Here is a 25,526-nt window from a genome sequence, read left to right as displayed (position 1 = left end):
TAATTTTTTTAAAAAGAGTCAGGTTTTATTATTCTGAGTTTCTAACTTCATATTACTATATTTTTCATTAAAAAATTACATTGTTTACATTTTTACTTCATAATGTTCACGTATATCCTACCTCTGCAGTCATCTGTAGGATTACACTTATTATGTTATAATTATTCATGAATTTATATGTGTCAATTAAAAAAAGGCCTCTATATAAAGTTTGGCTCTAAGCACCCATCCACCCACACATGCATGTTAAGACGGCCCTAATTAAAATCTTAGCAGATCATGACTTGTCCGTCTGAATCCGCTCTATTGTCATCCCTATTTATAATGGTGGTTATTGAAGCGAAAGGTACGTCCTACATAACAACTATTAGACGAATAATGTGAATTGACAGTGAATGTTGGATTGATAAAGTCCAATATACAAGATTAAATAAAACAAAAAACAATCACATTTGCTAGAACATACAAAAAATACACATTGAGGATAAGATAAAAGAAGATTATTAAATTGGTTTGATCATATCTTATGTAAATCTAAAATTGCACTAGAGAATGTTATTCTGAAAAACTTATATATTATTAACATCAATATGAATTTTTAATAAATATGGAGCACAAAGAGAGATAAAAAGATTCATATGCAACTTTTATTAGTTAAAGGATAAATTATCTTGTTTATACGTTAATTTTGAACCTATTACTTTTGTTTTGAGATTTTTTGTGGTGTAAATGTCTTTTTCAGATCTTCTAATATAGTTTTATGACAGAAAAAAAAATTAAAGATTAATTTTAAATAAATATAATAAAGTGCTTGATTTATTTTATTTGTAGAGGTATTAACTATGTGAGACATCTAAAATAATTGCTGACTTTTTGTTTAGTATCACTTGTCTAATACTATTTTCGTCCATTTTTAATTATCATTATTTTCTTTTTTAGAGTCAAACTATAAAAAGTTTTCACTAATACTTTATGATGTATTTTTTCATTATATTGATATGCAAAAATTGCAATTTATTGTATTTTTCGTATAATTTTAGAATATCTAGATTTTTTGTTTAATATATCGAATTAATGTAGTTTAATTTCACTTTGAAAATTAGTCAAATTTACTTTCGAAAAGCATAGAATGATAATTAAAAAGAGCAACTTTCACATATAGCAAACATAAAAATCATATTTGTATGTTATAACTATAGTTTGCATAATTGTACTCCATAACAAATTTTTTGTTTGCTATGGAGCTTTTGATTTGTATAATTGCTAAAACATCCAGATTTATACAAATTGTTCAGTTTTGTATAAATTCATTTACACATTGTAATTTGTATAATAAAATATGTATATGTATAATTATAAGTGTATAAGACGAAAATATATGTATTTGTATTTGTACATATACTTTTCTCTCACTTTATACAAAGACAAACACATTTTATACATTTTATACCAAAATTGTATACCGAATCAGATGGCAAAAAAATTAGATGTTTGCTGTGAATTATAATTAAAATAAACTATGGCTATAATATTTAATTTGAATTAATAGTTTGCTATTTCATACAATTTTCAATGATGGACGGAGAGAGTAATGGTCAAAAATGAAAGTTCCAATTATGATAAATTAATTATTCTTTTCTTTTTTAAAAAAAAAATAACAAGGAGAAGTACATTAATCATAATTTTAACATTACAATAAATTCATGTCAAATATATAGATGATCTGGACATTTTTAGTCAAAACAAATTAAGTAATAATTTGACTAGAAAGTTTTACACTTGTCAAATCTACATAAATACAATAAATTCTCCTCTCCAAATTTCATCTTCTAGATAATTATGACAAGCACACTTTTTTAATTAAAATTATTAAATAATGAAATGGCATTCATAATTTAGGGGTGTGCATCAGTCGGTCCGATTTTATATATTATCCATTTGATTTATCAATTTTTAAATACGTAGCAATAATCAAACCAACAATATATATTATTTCATCAATTTTTGGTTTATCAATTTTGATCCTTAACGATACTTTACGGTTTAACCAATAAGAAAATGCGTATAAAACACACATATATGACTTCTCCAATAATTTAACGGGACAAGACAATAATGTAACTTTATAAAATGCTCATAAAATAGAAACAATAAAAACTAACATGAAAAGAATTATACAAGTGTAACACAGAGAAATTTAAGAGGAATAAAATTCTTACTTTAGGCTTTGACATTTTGTATAATGTGAAGTTGTGAACTCAAAGTCACTATAAAGTGTGAATTGAAGGCTAAAGAGCGTAGACAACAACTAGTAAGTTATTGCGAATAATATTTAATATTTATGTACAGGTAAAGTAGTAAGTTACTACTGTCTCAATGAACTATCGATTTGTCCAATAATTCAATATTAAAAAATCACGATTGAACTGGTAACCCAATAATGTTTCTTATAAAACCATTAAAAATCGTTAGCCCAATAGCAATAAATCAATGACATTATTTTTTTCGATTTATTGATGATTCGATTTTTGCACGCCTCGAATTCATATAATTTTAAAAGATAAATAATAATTGACCAAAAGTAATCATATTAACACCACCATAACAACGCGACAAAATGAATGAAATTAATTCACTTTTGATTAAATATTTCAGTTTCGACTCTTTTAAATAGAGAAACTTTTTTTTAATTTTATTTTATAAATTCGCTGTAACTATTCTTCCTAGGCACGCAAGCTAAATCTCACTCCACTATATAAATTCTCACATTGCACGCAAGGTAAATCACACTAAGCAAATTCCATACAACAAGCTCAATCAAGAAAACACTGCAATTCTCCGTCCCCACTGAACTAATACCATGCTCAATCAATTCGCCCAGGCTCGTCAGTCCTTCAAAGTAAATTGCATTTCTTTCTACAACAGTAGATTTTACAAGACATAAGTTGAATTAATTGAATCTATCAAAGTTGATTATCATATAATTTTTAAATTCAAATAATTTAGAAGACAGAAAATAATTGACCAAAAATAGTCATATTAACACCATCATAACAACGCGACAAAATGATTGAATTTAATTCACTTTTGACTCATTTAAACAGAGAAACTTTTTTTAATTTTTATTTTATAAATCCGCCGCCACTATTCTTCCTAGGCACGCAAACTAAATCTCACTCCGCTATATAAATCCGCACATTGCACACAAGGTAAATCACACTAAGCAAATCCCATACATTCAGAGTAAGTTGCATTTCTTTCTACAACAATAGATTTTACAAGACATAAATTTAAATTAATTTAATCAATTAAAGTCGAATATCATATAATTTTTAATTCATATAGTTTTAAAAGAAAGACAATAATTGACCAAAACTAATCATATTAATACCACCATGACAACGTGACAAATGAATGAAATTAATTCACTTTTGACTAAATATTTCACTTTTGGCTCATTTAAATAGAGAAACCTTTTTAATTTTTATTTTATATATCCGCCACCACTATTCTTCCTAAGCACACAAGGTAAATCTCACTCCACTAGTTAAACCCGCACATTGCACGCAAGGTAAATCGCACTAAACAAATCCTATTCAACAAGCTCAATCAAGAAAACACTACAATCCTCCTTCCCCACTGTACTATCACCATGCTCAATCAACTCACCCAGGCTCGCCAGTCCTTCAGAGTAAGTTACATTTCTTTTTATAACAATTGATTTTACAAGACGTAAATTTGAATTAATTGGATCCATGAGTAAGTTACATTTCTTTTTATAACAGTTGATTTTACAAGACGTAAATTTGAATTAATTGGATCCATCAAAGTCGAATTTAAAAAAAAACAGAGAATAATTGACCAAAAATAATCATATTAATACCACCACAACAACACGACAAATGAATGAAATTAATTCACTTTTGACTCATATAAACAGAGAAACCTTTTTAATTTTCATTTTATATATTCGCTGCCACTATTCTTCTTAAGCACACAAAGTAAATCTCACTCCACTATATAAATCCGCACATTGCACGCAAGGTAAATCACACTAAGCAAATCATATACCACAAGCTCAATCAAGAAAACACTGCAATCCTCCTTCCCCACTTACTATCACCATGCTCAATCAACTCGCCCATGCTCGCCAGTCCTTCAGAGTAAGTTGCATTTCTTTCTATAATAGTAGATTTTACAAGACGTAACTTGGAATTAATTGAATTCATCAAAGTCAAATTTCATATAATTTTAAAAGACAGAGAATAATTGACCAAAAGTGATCATATTAATACCCACCATAATAACGCGACAAATGAATGAAATTAATTCACTTTTGACTAAATATTTCAGTTTTGATTCATTTAAATAGAGAGACTTTTTTAATTTTAATTTTATTAATCCGTCGTCACTATTCTTTCTAAGCACGCAAGGTAAATCTCACTCCACTATATAAACCCGCACATTGCACGCAAGGTAAATCACACTAAGCAAATCCTATATAACAAGCTCAATCAAGAAAACACTGCAATACTATTTTTCCACTGTAGTATCACCATGCTCAATCAACTCGCCCATGCTTGCTAGTCCTTCAGAGTAAGTTGCATTTCTTTCTACAACAGTAGATTTTACTAGATGTCAATTTGAATTAAATGAATCCATCAAAGTCGAATATCATATATTTTTTAATTCATATAATTTTAAAAGACAGAATAATTGACCAAAAGTAATCATATTAATATCCATCATAACAACGCGACAAATGAATGAAATTAATTCACTTTTGACTAAGTATTTTAGTTTTGATTCATTTAAACAGAGAGACCTTTTTTACTTTTTATTTTATTAATCCGCCGTCACTATTCTTCCTAAGCATGCAAGTTAAATCTCAGTCCACTATATAAACCCGCACATTGCACGCAAGGTAAATTGCACTAAGCAAATCCTATACAACAAGCTCAATCAAGAAAACACTGCAATCCTCCTTCCCCACTGTAGTATCACCATGCTCAATCAACTCGCCCAGGCTTGCCAGTCCTTTAGAGTAAGTTGCATTTATTTCTACAACAGTAAATTTTACAAGACGTAAATTTGAATTAATTGAATCCATCAAAGTCGAATATCATATTTTTTAATTCATATAATTTTAAAAGACAGAAATATTGACCAAAAGTAGTCTTATTAATACCATAATAACAACGCGACAAAATGAATTAAATTTCTTCACTTTTGACCAAATGTTTCAGTTTCAATTCATTTAAAGCGAGAGACCTTTTTTAATTTTTATTTTATAAATTTGTTGTCGCTATTCTTCCTAAGCACGCAAGGTACACTATATAAGCCCGCACATTGCACGTAAGGTAAATTGTACTAAACAAATCCCTCATCGCAAGCTGAATAAAAAAAAATATTGCAATCCTCCGTCTCCACTGATCACCATGCTCAATCAACTCGCCCAGGCTTGCCAGTCCTTCAGAGTAAGTTTCATTTCCTTCTACAACAATAGATTTTACAAGACGTAAATTTAATTTATTTGATTTCATCAAAGTCGAATATCATATAATTTTAAAAGACAGAATAATTGACCAAAAGTAATCATATTAATATCCACCATAACAACGCGACAAATGAATGAAATTAATTCACTTTTGACGAAGTATTTCAGATTTGATTCATTTAAACAGAGAGACCTTTTTTACTTTTTATTTTATTAATCCGCCGCCACTATTCTTCCTAAGCACGCAAGTTAAATCTCACTCCACTATATAAACCCGCACATTGCACGTAAGGTAAATCGCACTAAGCAAATCCTATACAACAAGCTCAATCAAGAAAACACTACAATCCTCCTTCCCCACTGTAGTATCACCATGCTCAATCAATTCGCCCAGGCTTGCCAGTCCTTCAGAGTAAGTTGCATTTCTTTCTACAACAATAGATTTTACAAGACGTAAATTTGAATTAATTGAATCCATCAAAATCGAATATCATATTTTTTAATTCATATAATTTTAAAAGACAGAGAATAATTGACCAAAAGTAGTCTTATTAATACCATAATAACAACACGACAATATTAATTAAATTTCTTTACTTTTGACCAAATGTTTTAGTTTCAATTCATTTAAAGCAAGAGACATTTTTTAATTTTTATTTTATAAATCCGCCGTCACTATGCTTCCTAAGCACGCAAAGTACACTATATAATCCCGCACATTGCACGCAAGGTAAATCGTACTAAACAAATCCCTCACCGCAAGCTCAGTAGAAAAAACACTGCAATCCTCCGTCCCCATTGATCACCATGCTCAATCAACTCGCCCAGGCTTGCCAGTCCTTTAGAGTAAGTTTCATTTCTTTCTACAACCGTAGATTTTACAAGACGTAAATTTAAATTAATTGAATCCATCAAAATCGAATATCATATAATTTTTTTATAGGAAAAAAGTAATATATATTTTATTAATTTTTTAAAATTTTTATTTTTCCTCCAATAAAATGATCTAACCTCATACCAAATGGGGCATATAAACACCATATCTATCTTCCATTTCAATCTTCTGTTTTACTTGTACTCTTCCCTCTTCTTTGAGGGGTTTTTTTTTTTTTTCTTTTTTTTTTTTTTTCAATTTTTTCAATCTAAAGTTTGTAATTTTTTTTTTTTTGTTGAAGATGATGCAACAGCAAAGGCTGAGACAACAGCAAGGATTGATGCAACAATCCCTTTATCATCCTGGCCATATAGCATCCCCTCAGGTAAATTTTCCATTTTTCCCCTTTCAAAGTTTTCATTTTTTTTTTTTTTTTGCAATTTCATGTTTTGGTTTAATTGCTATTAGCTAATCTGGTCTGGGTTTTAGTCATTAAGGGAGCAAAGTTGGAAGGCTTGGGGGATGGGATGGTTTTATCATTTGAAAAGATTTGTTTTTTAGTTTTTGAAGCGTAGGATCTTGACATGTTTAGATTTTCCTTTTCTTCTTTGTAGATGTAATTTCACTGACATTCTACTAATATTTATTTACAGATAGAGCCCATCTTGAGTGGAAATCTGCCTCCTGGGTTTGATTCAAGTACTTGCAGGAGTGTGTGAGTGCCTTGCACATTTTGTATCTGACAATTATTTCTTGTCTAACTTTTCTGCAGTTATAACTTATATGATACCTTTCTCGGCCTTTTGGCCGAGATAAAGTGTAGTATATGTTCTTATCAGTTTTGAGGTTATAAGAATGATAGTTTGAACAATGACGCGTCATTGTTCAAACTATCACTCTTATAACTGCTGAACTTATAAGAACATATACTACACTTTATCTTGGCCAAAAGGCCGAGAAAGGGTGCTCTTGTCAGAAGGTAGGACAGCAAAATGAGTGGAGTATTTAAGCTGTTTTGGTGGCAATTAGCTGTTTCCACTCTAGGTTTTCTCTTGTTAGAAGAATGAAATGAAAGTAAAGGAGAGACATATCCGAGAGGGAATGTGGTTTTCCTCCTTTTTTTGTGATGTGGAGGGAGGGGTCAGGGGACAATTTTAAAGACAGTGTAATTAGGACTATCTTGACCATCCAGTTTCATAAAGAAAGGAGTATTCCATTTGGCAAGGACTTACTTGCATTGACACATGACTAACTCGCCAATTACTTACCCCTATGCTAGCTTATTTTATTCTTCTTAAATTGTCTCGAATTACCTACGGAGTTTGAGGGGTTCTGTTTTATCCACATAGTGAATAGCTCTGGAATTAAAAAAAGAAGGCCCGCTTAGTTTCATAAGTCTAAATGATTTGGGGCACAAAATCTGCTGTAGATGTGAACATGCCACCTAAGGAAAGACAGTGACCACTGACTTGCCACTTGACATTCCCCAAAAGAAGCTGAACACTAGCCTTTTCCCAATTAACCTATCAACTATTGGTGAAGCCTGAAGATGAAATTACAGCCTGATCATTTAATCATCGTTCCAAAACTCAATTAAGATGGTTGCTGCTGCTTGGAAATAGAAAATGCCATTCTGGCAATCTACCCTTATGTGTGACAATATACTCATTTGTATCTCCATAATGATGCAAGCACCCACGTACAAGTTAATAATTGTTCTTTTATCTATTTCTTCTATGAATTTTATTTCTCAAGCAAGCTGTTCTTATACTTGCATGCGGAATGGTTATTGTTGAATTTTGATAACCTTTTTGCGTTTGACATGATCAAATACAGGTATGTTGGAAACATCAGTTCTCAAGTCACGGAACAACTTCTTCAAGAGGTTTTCTCAAGTACCGGTCCCCTTGAGGGATGCAAGTTTATACAGAAGGACAAGGTATGATCTTGTTTTACTTACTATAAAAATCTCACTCAACTACAATAGTACATTTGATCACTGTGATAGTTCTTTACCTCATCAAACATGTTATGTTTTTGTTATTTGGTATGTGTTGTTGTTTTATGGTACTTGTGCATTGGAGAAAGTCTAAATTGTGATGGGAGTTCAAAATTTACCAATCACTTTTGAGCTCTTGTAGATGAAATTATGTCAGTCTGAATCCATTGTTGTTTCTGAGTTAACTTGTCTAGCAAGAACAAGGCAGATTGGGGAAGGATGGGCAATCAACAAACCAAAACTGACCTAGCTTGACCTTGTAGCAGTCCTGTATACTGTTGAATCTAGTTCAGAAGATATATATATCTTTGTCTAGAGTTTTTATTGATAACTTGGATTATCGTGCAATACTTTCGAGTACATTTATTTTATTATAAGGTTGTAACGCTATGAAGCTCTTTGATTTGTTCTATAATCTGTGCTAAAGGTCACTACAAGTTACTGGATGTTTAGGAATAGGTGAAGACGTGAAGTGTCTTTAAAACTGTGTAACTTTCCAGATATTTGGTTTTATAACAGAAAATTATATTAATTTCCATTAATAGTTGAATATTTGTAGTGTTTTTCTGTTGTCATATCTACATTACCATTCCCTGCATTAATATTGATCATATTGTGTTCCAATTTATTGATCTTGACAAGTGAGGTATATCCTAATGGTAAGGACCCCCTGCCTCTAACCAGAAAGTTGGAGGTTCAAGTCTCCTTGGGAACAAAGCGGGAAACATCGTTGTTGGACTTGGGTGTCTCGCAAATATTTTTTTAAAATTCAATCTTTAATTGTATATTATTAATTACATGCATTTTATTGCAATTTAGATTTCCCGTAGAATACTGATTCATAAATGTATAAACCAGCAGTTCATCTCATGTCTGAAAATGGTTTTAGATTATCCCTTTGGTTGTTGTGTGATTAGTAATTACTAGAGTGATCGATGATGATTCTCTTAAAATGCAGTCGTCCTATGGGTTTGTGGATTATTTTGATCGCCAATCAGCTGCGCTTGCTATTGTGAGCCTCAATGGAAGGCAATTGTAAGAGCTTAAACAAAATATTGACTTCATAGTTCAATATTTGCTGCATGGTTTGGCTAACTTGTAAACTGCAGGTTTGGACAGTGTATAAAAGTTAACTGGGCTTATGCCAGTGCTAAAAGAGAGGACACATCAAGTACGTATCTTACACACCTCCATTTTCGACCCTCTTAATTTTTTTACATTATTTTGTCAAGTACTAGAACTGTTTCTCTCACTTACAGATCATTTCAACATATTTGTGGGTGATCTTAGTCCGGAGGTTACAGATGCCACATTGTTTGCGTGCTTTTCAGTATACCCTAGCTGCTCGTACGTTCCACTCTCTATTTATTTTGTACTATACACACTCTGCTGGCATTCATATTTTGAAAATGGATGATAATACACAATGCTACATTAATGTTTTTCTTGTAGAGATGCAAGAGTGATGTGGGATCAGAAAATAGGCCGGTCTAGAGGGTTTGGGTTTGTTTCCTTTCGTGATCAGCAGGTATTAAGCTAGCTAAATACTCTCTTATAATCTTTGCTATGATTGCTCATCTTTACAACCCCCCCCAAACAAAAAAAATGAAAGCGTTCGTTATGTTTGTTTTATGCAGGAAGCCCAAAGTGCAATAAATGACTTGAATGGTAAGATCAAATGTTTGGTCTATACTCTATATCTTGTTTCTCCATTCTATATCTCTACAATTTCATCAGATTAAGACCATGGTGTCAGTAGTCATTTTTTTTTACCATCCATATACTATTGGAAAAATGCAGTTGGGCTTATTTATATTCCTTACGTGATACGTCGGTTTGATGGTTGACATATATGTGAATTGGGAAAAATGCAGTTGTGCCAGTTTCTCAAAAGAATGCGGTGGTGACTATTTATAGTCCATATGCTGGTTTGATGGTAGACGTATATGTGAAACCATGGTGAGTGAAGGTGTTATAAGGGATGAGGTAGTCCTAACTCCTAAAGAATGAAGTATAGAAGGGCCTAAAGTTTTTCAGGGATCCATGTAGACTTAGCGAGAGATAGATACAATGGAAGAAGCATATAGAAGAGTGAATTCTATTGAAGACTCCCCTGGTTTTATTTATTACATATTGAAACTTAGGGTTTGTTTGGTCTGCGGACAAAGTTATCCCGGGATTATAGTTCTAGGTTCACCTCCCAGGTGGGAAAATAAAATAACACCAAGTTTGAGGTATTAATTTTGTCCCTGGATTAGTTACAACTTCAACCAAAGTATAAATTTAATTTCAAACTTAGTCTTGGGATATCCCACCTTATCCCATGAACCAAATGACCCCTAATAGTGAATTCTATCGAAGACTCCTATGGTTTTCTTTCTTTTAGTGTTACCTAATTGAATTTTTTTGCTTATTGAAAACAAAAGGCAAGTGGCTTGGAAGCAGACAAATCCGCTGCAACTGGGCAGCAAGAGGTGCTGGAGCCGGTGATGACATCCGGGGTTCAGACGCTAGAGGTGCTGTTGAATTGACAACTGGAACATCAGGTTGGTTATGTTGCATGTTTATTTTGGCTACTACTGCTTTTGTCTTCTCCGCATACTATTTCAACTTCTGATGGCTGAGAGTCTCTACTCATTTATATTTTAAACATCTGTATGTTTCCAGTATTTTCCGTTTCAATTAGCTTCAGATTTCATGTAAGATCTTTGAGTATAGACTAGAGCACGTGCCATATGTTATGAATTCCATGCTATATACATAAATCTTCTATCAAGCTAATGTGAGGTTGTGAACTATAAATATGAAATGAAGTGTTTAGATATGCGTGATGGTTGGCCTATCCTTGTTTATTATGAGAACTTGTATTACGAATATCTTCATGTCATTTATTTTTTCTTATATGTAGATGATGGTCAACAGAAGGCCAACGAAGATGCACCAGAAAATAATCCGCAGTACACAACTGTATATGTTGGCAACCTTGCTCCTGATGTAAGTACCGGTTGAACCTTTGAACCTCCATTTCTTATGAACTTATTATATGCTGTAGGGATCAGTCACCACTCTTGTGGAATATTACATTCTTTCTGGGTCACCAGAGTAAAAGGAAAGTACTAAAATAAATTGGGACAGGGGGGGTTTCACATAAGCTTTAGTCGGGAGGAATTTATTTGCAATTATTTAGAATATCTTCTTCTTCTGACATCCAGTTGTGTTTCAGGTCACTACCATTGACCTCCATCGTTATTTTCATGCTCTTGGAGCTGGTGTCATTGCTGATGTCCGTATTCAGCGAGACAGAGGTTTCGGTTTTGTAAGATACAGCAATCATACTGAAGCAGCTCGAGCAATTCAATTGGGAAATGCTCGAATCCTCTTTGGTAAACCCATTAAGGTACTATGTTATACCATGACATGATTTTTTTGGCAGTTCATTTATATAGTATGTCTAGTTTTTTTTATATCCCCCCTCCCCCCCTTCCCTCCTCACACACAAAAAAGTGATTAGAAGAGCTATTAGAATTGTTATCAGAGGAGATCTAGGATTTCAGAGTAGGGAAGTGGACCGTGTAATGCTTTCTTTCTATATAGGCATAATACATAAACTAGCATTCAAATTGGCTTCAACTGAAGCACTCACACTCAAAGAGTTGAAGTGCTTACATGCCAGCTGTAGTCAAGTTCGAGTGTTGTTTATGTATTATGTCTTCTATATATTCACTTTTACCTAGTTGTGACATCTAAGACCTATTTGGAGACGCAAAGATGTAAAAGAGAAAACACTTCACACCATGAAAATGCAGAAAAACAATTGTCCCCATTCCTTATGCGCTTTTGATTTCGGTGGTGGGAAGTCATCAAACTTTCCGGCGCACCTTGTTTTGTTTTGATGTTAGAATGTAAGACTTTCAGCATTTTTTTTCATAGAAAGTGATTTCCTATGCATCTGTCGATGGTGTTTTGCTTTGAAATGAAACTTAGCCTAATGTTTAGGTTGAGAAGCTGCTATGCAAGTGATTTCTTATAGATAAATTATGTAATGAGCTAGTAGTTGCTGACGTTGCGTTGAAGGCATGAGTAGAAAATCTGAGAATAGTAGTGTCTTCTTCTGTTTCTCTTAACCAGATATTATAACCTTCATTCTGTGTCCATCTGCAGTGCTCATGGGGAAGCAAGCCAACTCCACCAGGAAGCAGCACTAACCCTCTACCACCTCCTGCTATCGGACAACTCCCTGGTATTTCAGCCATGGGTCTTGCGATGTACGAGAGGCAGGTTGCTTTGGCTAGGATGACTGGTATGCAGACTCTCATGCAACCCCAGAGACACCGAATTGGCGCTGCTAGTCAGGTTCTGTATGATGGTGGCACTGCTTCGCCGCAGCTACCGATGTACTACTAGTTGTTCATTCAATAAAACAACTTGTAAACACCTGTTGTTGCTACCTTCTTTGTGCTATTTTAAGTGATAGAATCTCTCTCTTTTCCTATCAATTGTTAGTTTTCTTCAGCTACCTTTAATGCCATCAGACAGAATGTATTAGATATGTAGTTTATATTCTGTTTGAGAATGAAAGTTATAATATCTCTTTGGAAATACAATCACTTCATTGGATTATCAGTTTATTTTTTTTACTCACTTGGTATTCGGTATCCACATTGGAGTCCGATTAAATTTGGACTGGAAAGTCCTCCATTGTGCGGTAAAGTGCTTCTTCACAAAGGGGACTATCTCGAGAGTTCTAATTAAGAATGAAGGAGTACTTACCATTCCATTACTGTCTTGGTCGGTTTTTCATTTTGATTGTTGTCTGTTCATAAATATTTAAAAATATTTAGGAAACAAATGGTGTGTTCGGTATGGAGGAAAATATCTTTATTTTTTTACTATATATGGTTGTAAGTATTTTTGAAAAATATTTTGGGATTCTTATGCGTATCTACTGCTGACAATTTTTTTGTCAAACGACCGTATGTATATGTAATGTATCGGTATTACGTAAGTAGTATATATTCATATAATTATTTATTGAAGATGTATATATATATTGTTATACAATATTTATACATGGCATCAATTCATCTTTCTCGACGAATTAAATTTTTCGTACAATTTTGACCAATTCATATTTTTTCTTAATAGTGTCAAATTTTAGATACATGCTTCTCTTAGTTCAAGTCTTTTGATATATTTTTCACTTGAAATCAGTTTGACTTATGAAAACAACGAATGCCATTTAATTGGTCATCACCAATGGACATTCAATATCTGAGTCAATCACACACATAGTTCAAAAAAATTTAATACACAATATTGGGATGATTTCCTGTTTCGTGAAACATAAATTCCAAAAACATGATGTCCATCTTCAGAAATAATAAGTATCATTTAACAAGTCGTTACTTATGGACCCTTAGAATTTGAGCTCAAATATAGAGGGTCACATATATTTCAAAAAATTCATGGATTAATACACTAGAGAAATTGAGATAATTATGAATTACTGTTTTGTGACACATAAACTCCACAAAAATCAGTAGTATTTATCTTTTGAAAACAATGAATATCATTTAATAGGTAGCACCAATGTACCCACAAAATTTGTGTTCAAACAGAGTCGGTTAGACATATTCTAAAAGATCTATAAACTAATACACACGAAAAATAAAAATAATCCCGATTTCCTGTTTCACGAAACATAAACCATAAAAAAAGTGACACCCACCTTTTGAAAACAAGTATCATATAATAGGTTGTCCACCAATGAGCCCACATAATTTGATCTTAAATAGAGTTGATCACACATATTCTTAAAAAAATTAATGAATTATCACACACAAAAAATGGAGATAATCCCGATATCCTGTTTTGCGAACTATAAACTTCAAAAAAAGATGTATGCCTTTTGAAAATAATGAACATCATTCCATAGGTCGTCACTAATGGACCCACAAAATTTGAGCTCAAATAAAGTCAATCACGCACATTCAAAAAATTAATGGATAATATAATATACACAAAAATTTAAGATAATCATGAATTTCTGTTTTATAATACATAAACTTCAAAATTAGTGATGTACGCATTTAAAAAATAATTAATATTATTTAATAGATTTTCACTAATGTATCCACAAAATTTGAGCTCAAATAGAGTCCGTCTGACAGATTCAAAAAAAAATCATGGAGTAATACACACGAAAAATAAAAATAACTCTAAATTTCTATTTCATACTCATAAACTCCAAAAAGTAGCATTCGTCTTTTGAAAATAACGAATATCATTTAATAGATTGCCATTATTCAACACACAAAATTCGAGCTCTAAAAGGCGGTAATACATATTCTAAAAAAAATTATAGACTAATACACACGTAAAACTGAGATAATCTCGATTTCCTATTTCGTAACTTATCAACTCCAAAAAAGCAATGCTTGTCTTTCAAAAAGAATGAGTATCATTTGGTAGATCATCTCTAATGGATCCATAAAATTTAAGCTCAAATAGAGTCGATCACACATATTTCAAAAAATTCATGAACATTACACAAGAAAAAGTGAGACTAAGTTGATTTTCTGTTTAATGACACATTAACTCCAAAAAATGTAACGACGTCCCTTTTTCGATTTGAAAATAATGAGCATAATTTAATCTGTCATCACCAATAAATCTACAAAATTTGAGCTCAAATAGAATCACCCACACATATTTCAAAAAAAAAAACCATTAATTAATAAACACAAAGAATTGAGATAATTCTATATTTTTGTTTCTTGACGACACATGTATATTTTTCATATTCAATTTTACTTTTATTACTCTATAATAGAAGCGAGAATGTGAGAAAGTTTGGGTTACCCTGCTTAAGGGTCAGTATGGTAATTTCTTGTTCTTACATGTGCTATCATTTTATCCCATCTTTGCCACACTCTTATAGAACTTGTCTACTCTTTCACCTTCCTTCGTCTCTTGTCCTCTTCTAAGTTCTATCTCGTTGTTGTTACCCAACTATAAGATGAATTCTATTTTAGTGTTTTCGTTTGTTCATTGTTTGTTCAATTTCGATTTCGTGATAAGTAATTAATCCTCAAAATATTCCCAAAAATTTCCTATTAAAGAACAATAAAATAACATAAAGAAATGTAATATAATGCTCGAGATTTCTTTATGAAGTGTGAGTTCGAGTCTTTTTTATATTTTTTTATATTTTTGCGTGAGTATACAATTTACTATCCTATTAAGCCTATCCAACACGACTTCAAATTAATAAAACCACTTTAAATACCAAAAGTTAAAAATTACAATTGTTCTATTACTTTAGATGGGTATCAAATGTTTCAACTCTCTACCTTCGTTCAATATTATATTATATTATATTATGTTATGTTATGTTATGTTACGTTTCTTCATTCAAATTTATGTGATACATTTCAAATTTCAAAATTTAAATAAGTATTTTTTTAAACTGTTTAACTATTGAAAAACGAAAAGTCTCACATAAATTAATAGTATTATATTATATTATATTATATTAATTAGTAGAAGACTTTGAGTAAGGTGGGAACAAATGTGACTATTGTAAAGTCTTCTTTGCAAAAGATATATTTTATTTCCATTTATTTCTAAATAATAATAATAATATTACTACTTTCTTGGAAACAAGTAAGTCCACCCCTTACCTAATATTTGTCTGCCCACTTGGCTATGTCTTTCTTATGACCACGTTTTTAAATATAGGCATAGTTATAATTCTTTAATTATTCGGTAAGTATTGACTCGATTAATTCAGATATGAATAATATATAAAATAGCAAAAATTCTTAATGAAATATTAATCCTTTAATAAAATAATTTGTTAATTATTATTTTTCGTTACTCTTTTTTTCTCAAAGTTAAGAGTCTATCGAAAATGTTAGAGGTAGATCTATCGTATGCTATTTTTTTTAAATCTTATTTATAGGTGTACACCAAATACGTTGTTGTTATTGATCGAACTCTGAAACTTTTAGTTGAATCCAATCTATCCCATTATATTGTGTTTATTCATTTTTCTTTTTTAAAAAATAATTTTTGTCCGTGTTTTATTTTTCAAAACCGTGTGGTGGATAGGACGGTGGATTTTAATCTTTGTTTTATCTTTGTTTTTTCTATTCTTTTCTTTAGAGTGGGGGTTAATAGTGGACCTTTTAATTATTAAAAAAAGAGAGGCAAAAATCATGTTGGGGATATTTTTTTCTTTTTTTCTTGTGGTTTTTGGGGGTGGTGGTGGTAGGGTAGAAAGTTTGGAGATTACGGATAAGGGTAGAAAGTTAGTAGATAGTTATTACGTGTTTGTATTACTAGAATGCTCCAATCTTAGGATGGATGGAGCTTCTTATCGGTCGTTGTATTAGCATATTCTTGTAGCCATTGATTTTGTTTCTGACTATCATAGTTTACTGTGTTTAGGTGACTGCAGCTTATTCATGTTGATATTATGGTTGCTTGTATAAATGTTCTGCACTACTTTATTATAAGTTGTCACGTGCTTTGTTTTGCTTGAGTAGAGGGTCATTCGAAAACAATATTTCAAAGGTCTGCATACATTTTATCTTCCCCAGACCCCACTTTGTGAGATTACACTAGAATGGTTGTTGTTGTTGTTGGGGGTGGTGGTGGTGGTGGTAGGGGGTCGACAACAATGAAATTTATAATAAGAGAAAAATCCATCAAGCTTGAAAGGAATGGACAAGCGTAGGCTTAATAGTGAACGCAAACCCCCTGCTTATAGATATGTGATCAATGACTTAATAAAAGAAAGATATCGAGAGAAAGTCTTACCTCGTGAGGGGGAGGAGTGGGGGTGGTGGTGGGTTGGGTTGGGGGGGGGGGGGTTGAATGTAAGAATATGAAGGGGAAGATTTGGTCAAATTTGAGGGGAGATAAATATGTTTTATGGTCACATTACAAATGTTCTTTAGCTAAATGGCCTTTTCAATTGAATTAAAAAAAAAATAGGAAATTGGTAAATGAAACATATGTTATTATAGAGTTTGGATCTGCCATTTCAATCAATCTCTTGCCACTCAATACTATCGTTGGTGTAAATCATAAGGAGTCTTGATCTCGTACCAAGTCGGGACGTCATTTCATTTTCGTAATAGTAATGAGTGCATTTAATTGAATGAAGAAAAGCCACCAATTTCTGACTTTAATTGGGTATTGTAAACATTATTAGAGTTTGGCCAAGAAGAACAAAGCAAAATGTGCAAAATTTTCTGAAATTATGTATTTGGTCAATTATTGGAGGCCAACAATATGGTCTTACCAAATCAATCATACAATATAACATATCATGTGAAACACATATCAAATTATAAATCATAATATAAAATTTCTAGCAGGCATCTTTGACCTCACCCTACTAATAGGTGTACCTTGTTTGATTATTATTTCCATTTCCCATTTTTAAGTTCATATTATTTTGTATATGCATTTTTTTTTTTATAATGGTGATGTCTAGACAAGTTGGTTGTGTAAGTTGACTATTTCACTAAATACTTAATAACTTTACACATCAAGGTTACAATAAATCACCTAACAATTCATGTTTCTATTAGAATTTGAACTCTGATCTTGTATGATTTTTGAACCTACGATTTAAGTGTATGTTGCTCAAAATTTCCAAAAATGATGTTGTATTCGTGTCAGATCCTCCAAAGTGTATTACTATTGAAGGATTGACATGACCCCGATTTACATTTTTTATGAGTTCAAGCAATACTTTGAGCTCATCCCATAAGTTCAAATCTTGAAAATGATATCAATTTATTGCTTTATTTCAAGAAAAAACCCTAGAGCCATACAAGAAAATCACAACACAAATACAAATAGAAAGACAAAGTAACTTGCCTTAAGACACTAAAATCAAAAGCAATGAACCTTGATGAGTTTAAATAATAGTACATATATATATGATATGAGGTACTAAGCAACAAACATCCTTAGTCTTGATTACAAAAAAATGTTAAAAATAATATTTCATAGTTAGATCAAAGTGGCTTCAATCAATCTTGAATCCAACCAAAAAAAGAAAGAACAAAAAAAAACCAAAAACTTGGTCATCTAATAGTAGTATATTAAAGCAATACTATAATCATCAGGGCAATCTGGTGTACTAAGCTCTGACAGCTTTCCACAGCACGAACCTGCTACCTTTTGATCACATAACACTAACTTTACCAGTTACGCCACGTCAAGACTCCCCTTCTTCAATCATCAAAAAATGAAAATCCAAGAAAAGTAACTAAAAGTATTGCTCAGTTTTAACAAATTGAGCACCTAATCCAACCATGCCTTGTTTTCCTCATTCTTGGATTTCTTGTTGTTGGAGATTTGGTATGGTGCAATTGATGTTACTCTATCTTTCCTTTTCTCCAAGAATCTTGTAAGTGAATTCCGCCTCGCGATTGGTAAATCAGCAACAGAAGTCTGTGGCATTGACACTTTTGGGAGTTCTTGAATCAATTTGTTACCAAAATTTGCACCAGATTGATCAGCTGTTTTTTGATTCTTCATCATAGTATAAGTGAAGTTGTTTGTGGGGTTTTGCTTGTTGGCTAATTTCATGATCTCATTTGCTTTATCAGCTGGAAAATCATCAAAAACAATGACTTGTCCCCCATAAAAAATGGTCATTTGTGCCTTTTCTGGTTGATCAGATATCCAAGATTCAGTCTTTTTTGTGGATTGTTCTTTGGAGAAATCAAATTCTTGAGGGAAAAGATTCATGGGTTTTTGAGGATTTGTTTCAACGGACGACGATGACGACGATGAATCACTTGATTTCTCAATCATTGGCAACAAATTCATAGTAGTTGTAGTGGTGGTAGCAGTTTGTTGAGATCCTGTTTTCAAGAAACATGGAAAGTTTAATCAGTTTCAGAAACCAAATATGAAAAAGTTACAATCTTTGTAACCAGAAACATAAGAACATAGCGGAATTAGAATTTCGAGTTTATGAGGATTTTCAAGAAAACTGTTTGTATTTGTGTTTAAAAGTTTTTAAGTTTTGATCAAAAGCTATTGAGTTGCGTCGAACTTGTAGCTCCGCCCCTGGTTAGAATAGCTACAATCTTTGCAAACATAATCATGAAAAAATACATCCAAAAACCAAAAACGAGAGGCGGAGTTGGGATCTCGATTTTATGAGTTCTAAATTTTAGAAAAGATAGTTTATTGTTCTATTAATTAGCACTACCTACATATTAAGTAAAAAATTTAAACACAAATAAAAAGTTTTGACCAAAACTACTGAGTTATGTCGAACTCGTCAACAAACTTGTAGCTCATCTTTGCAACCAGAAACATGAAAAAAATACTTCCAAAAACATTAATTTTGAAACTTAATCTTTAAATATCTACTTGATCATGATCAGATCTTTCAATATTTTCAAGTTCCCAAAAACTGACCCCGGACTTTCGTCTTTCACTCACAAAACTTCAATTTTTTTAAAGTAAAATACGCATCCAAACACAACTTCAAAAACTCAAGTTTCAACTTCAAAATCTACACCAAACCTAAGCTAAGTCTTTGCAACCAAAAACATGAACAGAAACACAACAACAACATACCCAGTGAAATCCCAATAATTGCTACGGGAAGGATAGAATATACGCAGAACTTACCAGTACCTCGAGAAGGTACAGAGGCTGTTTCCGAACAATAAATACTTTTAAAAAACCCAAAAGCTACAATCTTTACAACCATAAACATGAACAAATCCTTTCAAAAACCAAAAAAAACTACAATCTTTGCAACAAGAAACATGAACAAATACTCCCCAAAACCACAAAAAGCTACAATCTTTGCAACCAAAAACATGAACAAATCCTTTCAACAACCAATAAAAAGCTACTTCCTGTCTCAATTTATGTGACACTTTTCATGTTTCGAGAGCCAATCAGTTTAAATTTGACCGAAAACTTACGCGTGAAATCTTCTAATAAAATGAATAAATACTCCCCAAAACTAAAAAAGCTTCAATCTTTACAACCAAAAACATTATACTAACAAAAAATGATTCACAAAAACATCTATAAAAGTTAAAAAAAATACATTTTTTTCAAAAAAAAAGAACATACCAGTTGGTTCAAAAGTAGTTTTGTAGATGCCAAGATTATTAAGATCTCCAACAGAACCTTTTTTCTTCAAGAATTGACTCAAAAGGTTACAAGTCTGAGAAAACTGAGATTTCTGTCCGGCCACCTTGCCGGAATCCACATTTTCCGATAACCCCATCTTGTTTTTCCGATAACAAAAATGAAATATTTTGAAAAGTTGAAATATCAAGAAATGCCTTTGTGAACTGTTTGGATGAAGAATAATGTTTTGAGTATAATGTGTATATATAAGGGTGTGGGGTGGTGTGGGTAGGGGTAGGGTAGAGGAGGTGAGCTGTGGGGTTTTTTTTTTTTTTTTTTTTAATTATTAATGAGAAACACATGTTTGTTTGAATTATTTTTCTGTTTGATTTTGAAAAGGAAATGAAATAATTAAATGACAAAAACAAAAAAACAAAAAAGTAAAAAGACATATTTCAAACACGTTTTGTATTCTTTCTTGGGAAAATCAAAAAAAGACACTGTTATATTGCGTGTTCCTCGGTTACCTTATATTTTGTAAATTGCCCTTATTCTTCTTTATATTTACGATATTTGCCCTTTCGGCGTAGGGAAAGGGAAAACGAGGGAGGAGATTTAAAGTTGGGGTATCGAAAACTTATCAACAAGACGTTAATAATATAATTAATATTTTAAATTTTTAAATGAGATGATCATATATTTTAACAGAATTTTAAAGCAGATGAAGGTGCTGGGATTGCATCATACCGCCACTCATATCAATTTTTTTTTTTTTTACATGCTTGGTCTATAAAAATAATCAATTTATTTATGAGAGTTTTTGTTTTTTTAGATGAAATGGTTACAAATATTAGTACAATATAAAATTTAGATAGTCAGCAATTGAGCTAATAAGATTCCACTCTCTTTTCTGTTAACTTTCCCCTTAGTTTCTTTTTTCTTTTGTTCTTTCAATAATGTCTGAATAATCCTTCAACTTATAGTAATTGACTATTAAAATAACTTAATTTTATTTTATGTTTTGTGGTTACAATTTTGATACTTATTTAAAAGTGTGATAGTAGTAAACTTCTAGGAAAGAAATATTCTAAAAATTCAAATAATAATAGTTAGATTTATTTAGGACACAATATATCTAAAATTGGATGACCATGAAAGTTAATCAAGGAGAAGCGAAATTGATGATTATGTTAAGTTAAGGTTATTGATATGGTATTTTATCAGTAATTGGATCGACAAATATCGTTGGATAGCTATGAATAAATGAATTGCCTTTATTGAATCTATTCTTACTAAATATATCCTAAGGGAAAAAAAAGGTCAATTTTTGAAGGTGCTTGAGAATGAGGTTCACAATCTTCGAATTTCTTTCGAAAGACAAAATAAACTTAATTACGAAAGTATTACTTATATCAAATCAAGATAGTGAATTTGCAAATAAAAATACACAATTTGAATTGGTATTTCTTAATTTATGTTCTAGTACCTAATCCGTGACCTGATTTGATTGGACAACCTGCCGTAAAATAATTATAATTCTTTATTTCGATGTCAGGTTGACAAACGATTTAGTTCGTTGAAAACTAGACTCGTAGAACTATGTAAAATGTCCTCTAACTCCTTATATATTATAAAATATGCTCATTCCTAATCAAATCGTAAATAATATTTTATGTCAAAACTTCGTTATAATAAAACCGTCACTTAAGATTTTTGTTTCAAAAGCTCCCTTCGGCCTCTAACTTCCATCTAAGAATTTCAAGTGACTTTATATAATTATTCATTAGTATAGTCAACTAATTATCATTATCCGCCGATATCTTAATGACGATTGACATGAATTACGATAAATCCACTTGTCAAACAAAAAATTGTTATTTCAAACATTACAAAATTATGGGGCGTTTACATTCGAAATTTTGTGGGATTCTACCAGAGAAGTTTTTAATTCAATTAGGATTTTTGGATACTACTTTAATTTACCTAAACCTACCTCACTTGAATATGCATCTCGAAAAGTCTATAAACTCATAAAATATTGATCACAAAGATCATATCAAGACACTACACCAAAAATGATATTTACTAACAATTAATTAATAACAATAGCTGAATTGCCACTAGATGTGTTCTTTTAGAGGCAATTAGCACTCTTTATAAATGTCGATAATGCCTATAGTGACATTAAATTCAATGCCAATTAACTAACCGGTAAAGACACTAGCATTCTTTGTTAATGTACATATGTATTGCCGCTAAAAAATATTTTTGTTATAGTGAAATGTGACCGAACTTTTCTTGACAATCAAATACTTAAAATCCACAAAATCCATTTACGAAGAATAAATAATCTCAAGAAAATTTACATTCTTTTATTTGAGAAAAACGTTATTCTTGAATCATGATGAAATATTAGAAGAGAAGAATTAAGCGATAGATTTATATCCACATATATAAAGGTACGAAAGGTAAATTCACGTGGCCTCCATCAATTTATTTAAAATCTAACACCATTAAAGTTGTACCATTTTACTCGTGACATATTAAGTAGTGGCAAGTACATAAAGGGGCATTAAAGTTGTAGTACCATTTATTTAAAATCTAACACCATTTTACTCGTGACATATTTTGAGACGAAAAAAATATTTATCATCATTAGTTATTTATACTAAATTTATGTAATTTTTTGTATTTAAATAATATAGTGAATATATACATTAATTTATAATGTTTAAGTGATATTATTGTATATTCATATTAATGATTATATATTCATTGATTTGATATACTTATATGTGTGAGTTGATACCAAGAACAAAATAATAAGTAGTGTTTTTTCTTTGATTTACTAAAGTGAATAAATAAAAAAATGAAAATTCACTTGTGAGTTAAAATAAAAAACACACATGACCAATTATTTTTTGTCAGTTTCACATGTTAAATATTAGTTATTCTTTTTTTTTCTTATCGAAACTATTACCATCTATAAATTAAAATACGCCTCAAAATTAATTAGTTGATAGTTAAAGTGTGAAACTCATTGAAAAGTAATTGTTTAAGTGTGCTTTTTATCATGATCTCTTTATTTGTAATACTAAATAAATAAAAATGAACGAAGAAAGAAATATCATAAATGGATTGATATGTAATACCCTACCTCTATGATCTTATCAAAAAAAAAAATCACTATCAAGAAAACTACATAAAAGTGATTAATTTGGATCGTTTACTTATTCAACATAAAAAAAAAATGTATCACAAGAGAAGTCAAGTTTTTTTCTAGAATCTCATTTATCCAATCACATGTTTGACATAAAATTGGAACTATAGTAAATCAATTTTGAGAAACAAAAATAGTACAAATATTATCTTTAATTAAATGGAAATTCCGCAGAATATGACTTATATGAGTTCATGGTCCTAAATTAGTTGACTCCAAAATATTTTAAAAATAATAATTATTGACTCCAAATTCTTTTTTTGAGTGCTTGGATTATTTATTTTTATTATAAGAAATAATTAGGAATAACGTGTTGTTGATTTGGTCTGAAATATTCTCGAATTTTCCTTATTTTTTCCACTTATGATTTACATAATATATAAGTCCTTCACCTAAAAGCTATAGCCTATTAATTGTGACTTACTCCCTCCGTTTCAAAAAGATTGGTCTGGTTTGACTTGGCACGAAGTTTAAGAAATTAAAGAAGACTTTTGAATCTTGTGGTCCTAAATTAAAGTTATGTCAAATGTACAAAATTGCCCTTAATCTTGTGGTCTTAAACATGTCACGTGGAAAGCAAAAAGTAAAATGTTACCAAAAAAGGAAAGAGGTCATTTTTTTGAAACTGACTAAAAAGGAAAGGAGATCATTCTTTGTGAAACGGAGGGAGTATTAAATAATGTTTTTAATTAAGCTTTGCATATAATCTTATACTTTTAATTTATTCCATCAACTTGTGCTCCTTATTCTTTATGTTATCTTTACTTCACTCTAGCACACAACTAATAATAACAATAATATTGAGTTATCATATTTTTGCGAGTTTCACATCATAGTTTTCAGTTGTTTACTTCTTTTTTTTAAACTTGAACAAGTATTTTCTACGTATTAAAATATACTTAATTTAATAGATTATGATGGTTACGGTATGAAAAAGGAACAATAGATAGATGTCGACGTACTTAGTTAACTTCAATGTGTGTTTTTTAATTCATAGATGATGATAGTCCAAGTAAGAAAATGAAATATAGTGATAGTTCATGCAAGAAAAATAATAATTTATAGTTGGTATGTGAAACTCGCGAAAAAAATAATACTTTAAACGTGTTTTTAATCATTTGTTTGAATAACCATGATAATAATGTTGTCATTGTCAATTTATATTTATCATTAAAAGGATCAAATTCTTTAGGAGTCAGATGTGATTAATCGCGAAAAGTCAGTAATAAGCAAATGAAACACAACAAAGCCTACGTACTAAGGCAGTCTACAAATTCTTACCGTGATCTCAAGTTATAATATATTTAAATTTATAGTAAAATATTTAATAAATATCTTAATGCATATACAAAGGTTATTGAATTCTTGTTAATTATATATTATACACACATTTCTAGTGGAAACACTCCCAATTGATTATTTTTATTTTTAAAAATTTAAACTCAAAATCTCCGATTAAATATAAAAATTCGAAATCATCCCGCCATAACTTATGTCGGTAGAATATTTGTTATTGTCAAACAAGAATAAATGTGCTTGTACGTGTTGAAATAATTCAAGAGAAAAAAAAAAGATACACAAAATAGGACAAAGAATCATAAATATGGGTGTCCTATATATCTATAGAAAAAAGTATACACAATAAATATAGTGCTAACACATGTTGCACGAGGCATTGGACAAAATAAGATAGGTGACTTATTCAATACATATTTGAATCGCCGAGGATTACGGTGAAATGAATAAAATCACGTTATTTTTAATTAAATATGTCGAGTTCAAGTTATAAGTATAACAATAATAATATATC

The 25,526-nt window shown here is 31.0% G+C and overlaps 2 protein-coding genes and 2 pseudogenes across 2 annotated transcripts; 2 read left to right on the top strand and 2 right to left on the bottom strand.

The window, feature by feature from the left end:
• The first annotated feature begins 6,607 nt into the window (after positions 1-6,607).
• LOC125811509 (oligouridylate-binding protein 1-like) lies at positions 6,608-12,990 on the top strand. The gene is made up of 12 exons (XM_049491014.1): positions 6,608-6,756; positions 7,025-7,086; positions 8,208-8,310; positions 9,329-9,405; positions 9,480-9,541; positions 9,630-9,717; positions 9,823-9,898; positions 10,008-10,038; positions 10,797-10,916; positions 11,279-11,364; positions 11,594-11,767; positions 12,532-12,990. Exons 1-12 carry the CDS (start codon positions 6,673-6,675, stop codon positions 12,772-12,774), a joined length of 1,206 nt encoding a protein of 401 aa, XP_049346971.1. The 5' UTR covers positions 6,608-6,672; the 3' UTR covers positions 12,775-12,990.
• LOC125811983 (U2 spliceosomal RNA) lies at positions 7,158-7,300 on the top strand (annotated as a pseudogene).
• LOC125811994 (U2 spliceosomal RNA) lies at positions 7,195-7,336 on the bottom strand (annotated as a pseudogene).
• Positions 12,991-18,606: 5,616 nt separating the features above from the next.
• On the bottom strand, positions 18,607-20,731 carry LOC125811796 (protein TIFY 10A-like). Its single transcript, XM_049491337.1, has 2 exons — positions 20,497-20,731; positions 18,607-19,259 (listed from the first exon to the last, which is right to left on the bottom strand). Exons 1-2 carry the CDS (start codon positions 20,651-20,653, stop codon positions 18,694-18,696), a joined length of 723 nt encoding a protein of 240 aa, XP_049347294.1. The 5' UTR covers positions 20,654-20,731; the 3' UTR covers positions 18,607-18,693.
• Between the last annotated feature and the right edge of the window lie 4,795 nt (positions 20,732-25,526).

Source organism: Solanum verrucosum, unplaced genomic scaffold (genome assembly GCF_900185275.1).
Source record: "Solanum verrucosum unplaced genomic scaffold, falcon-dt-bn FXZP01000238.1, whole genome shotgun sequence".
Classification (NCBI taxonomy): domain Eukaryota; kingdom Viridiplantae; phylum Streptophyta; class Magnoliopsida; order Solanales; family Solanaceae; genus Solanum; species Solanum verrucosum.
This window is presented reverse-complemented; position numbering and strand designations above follow the sequence as displayed.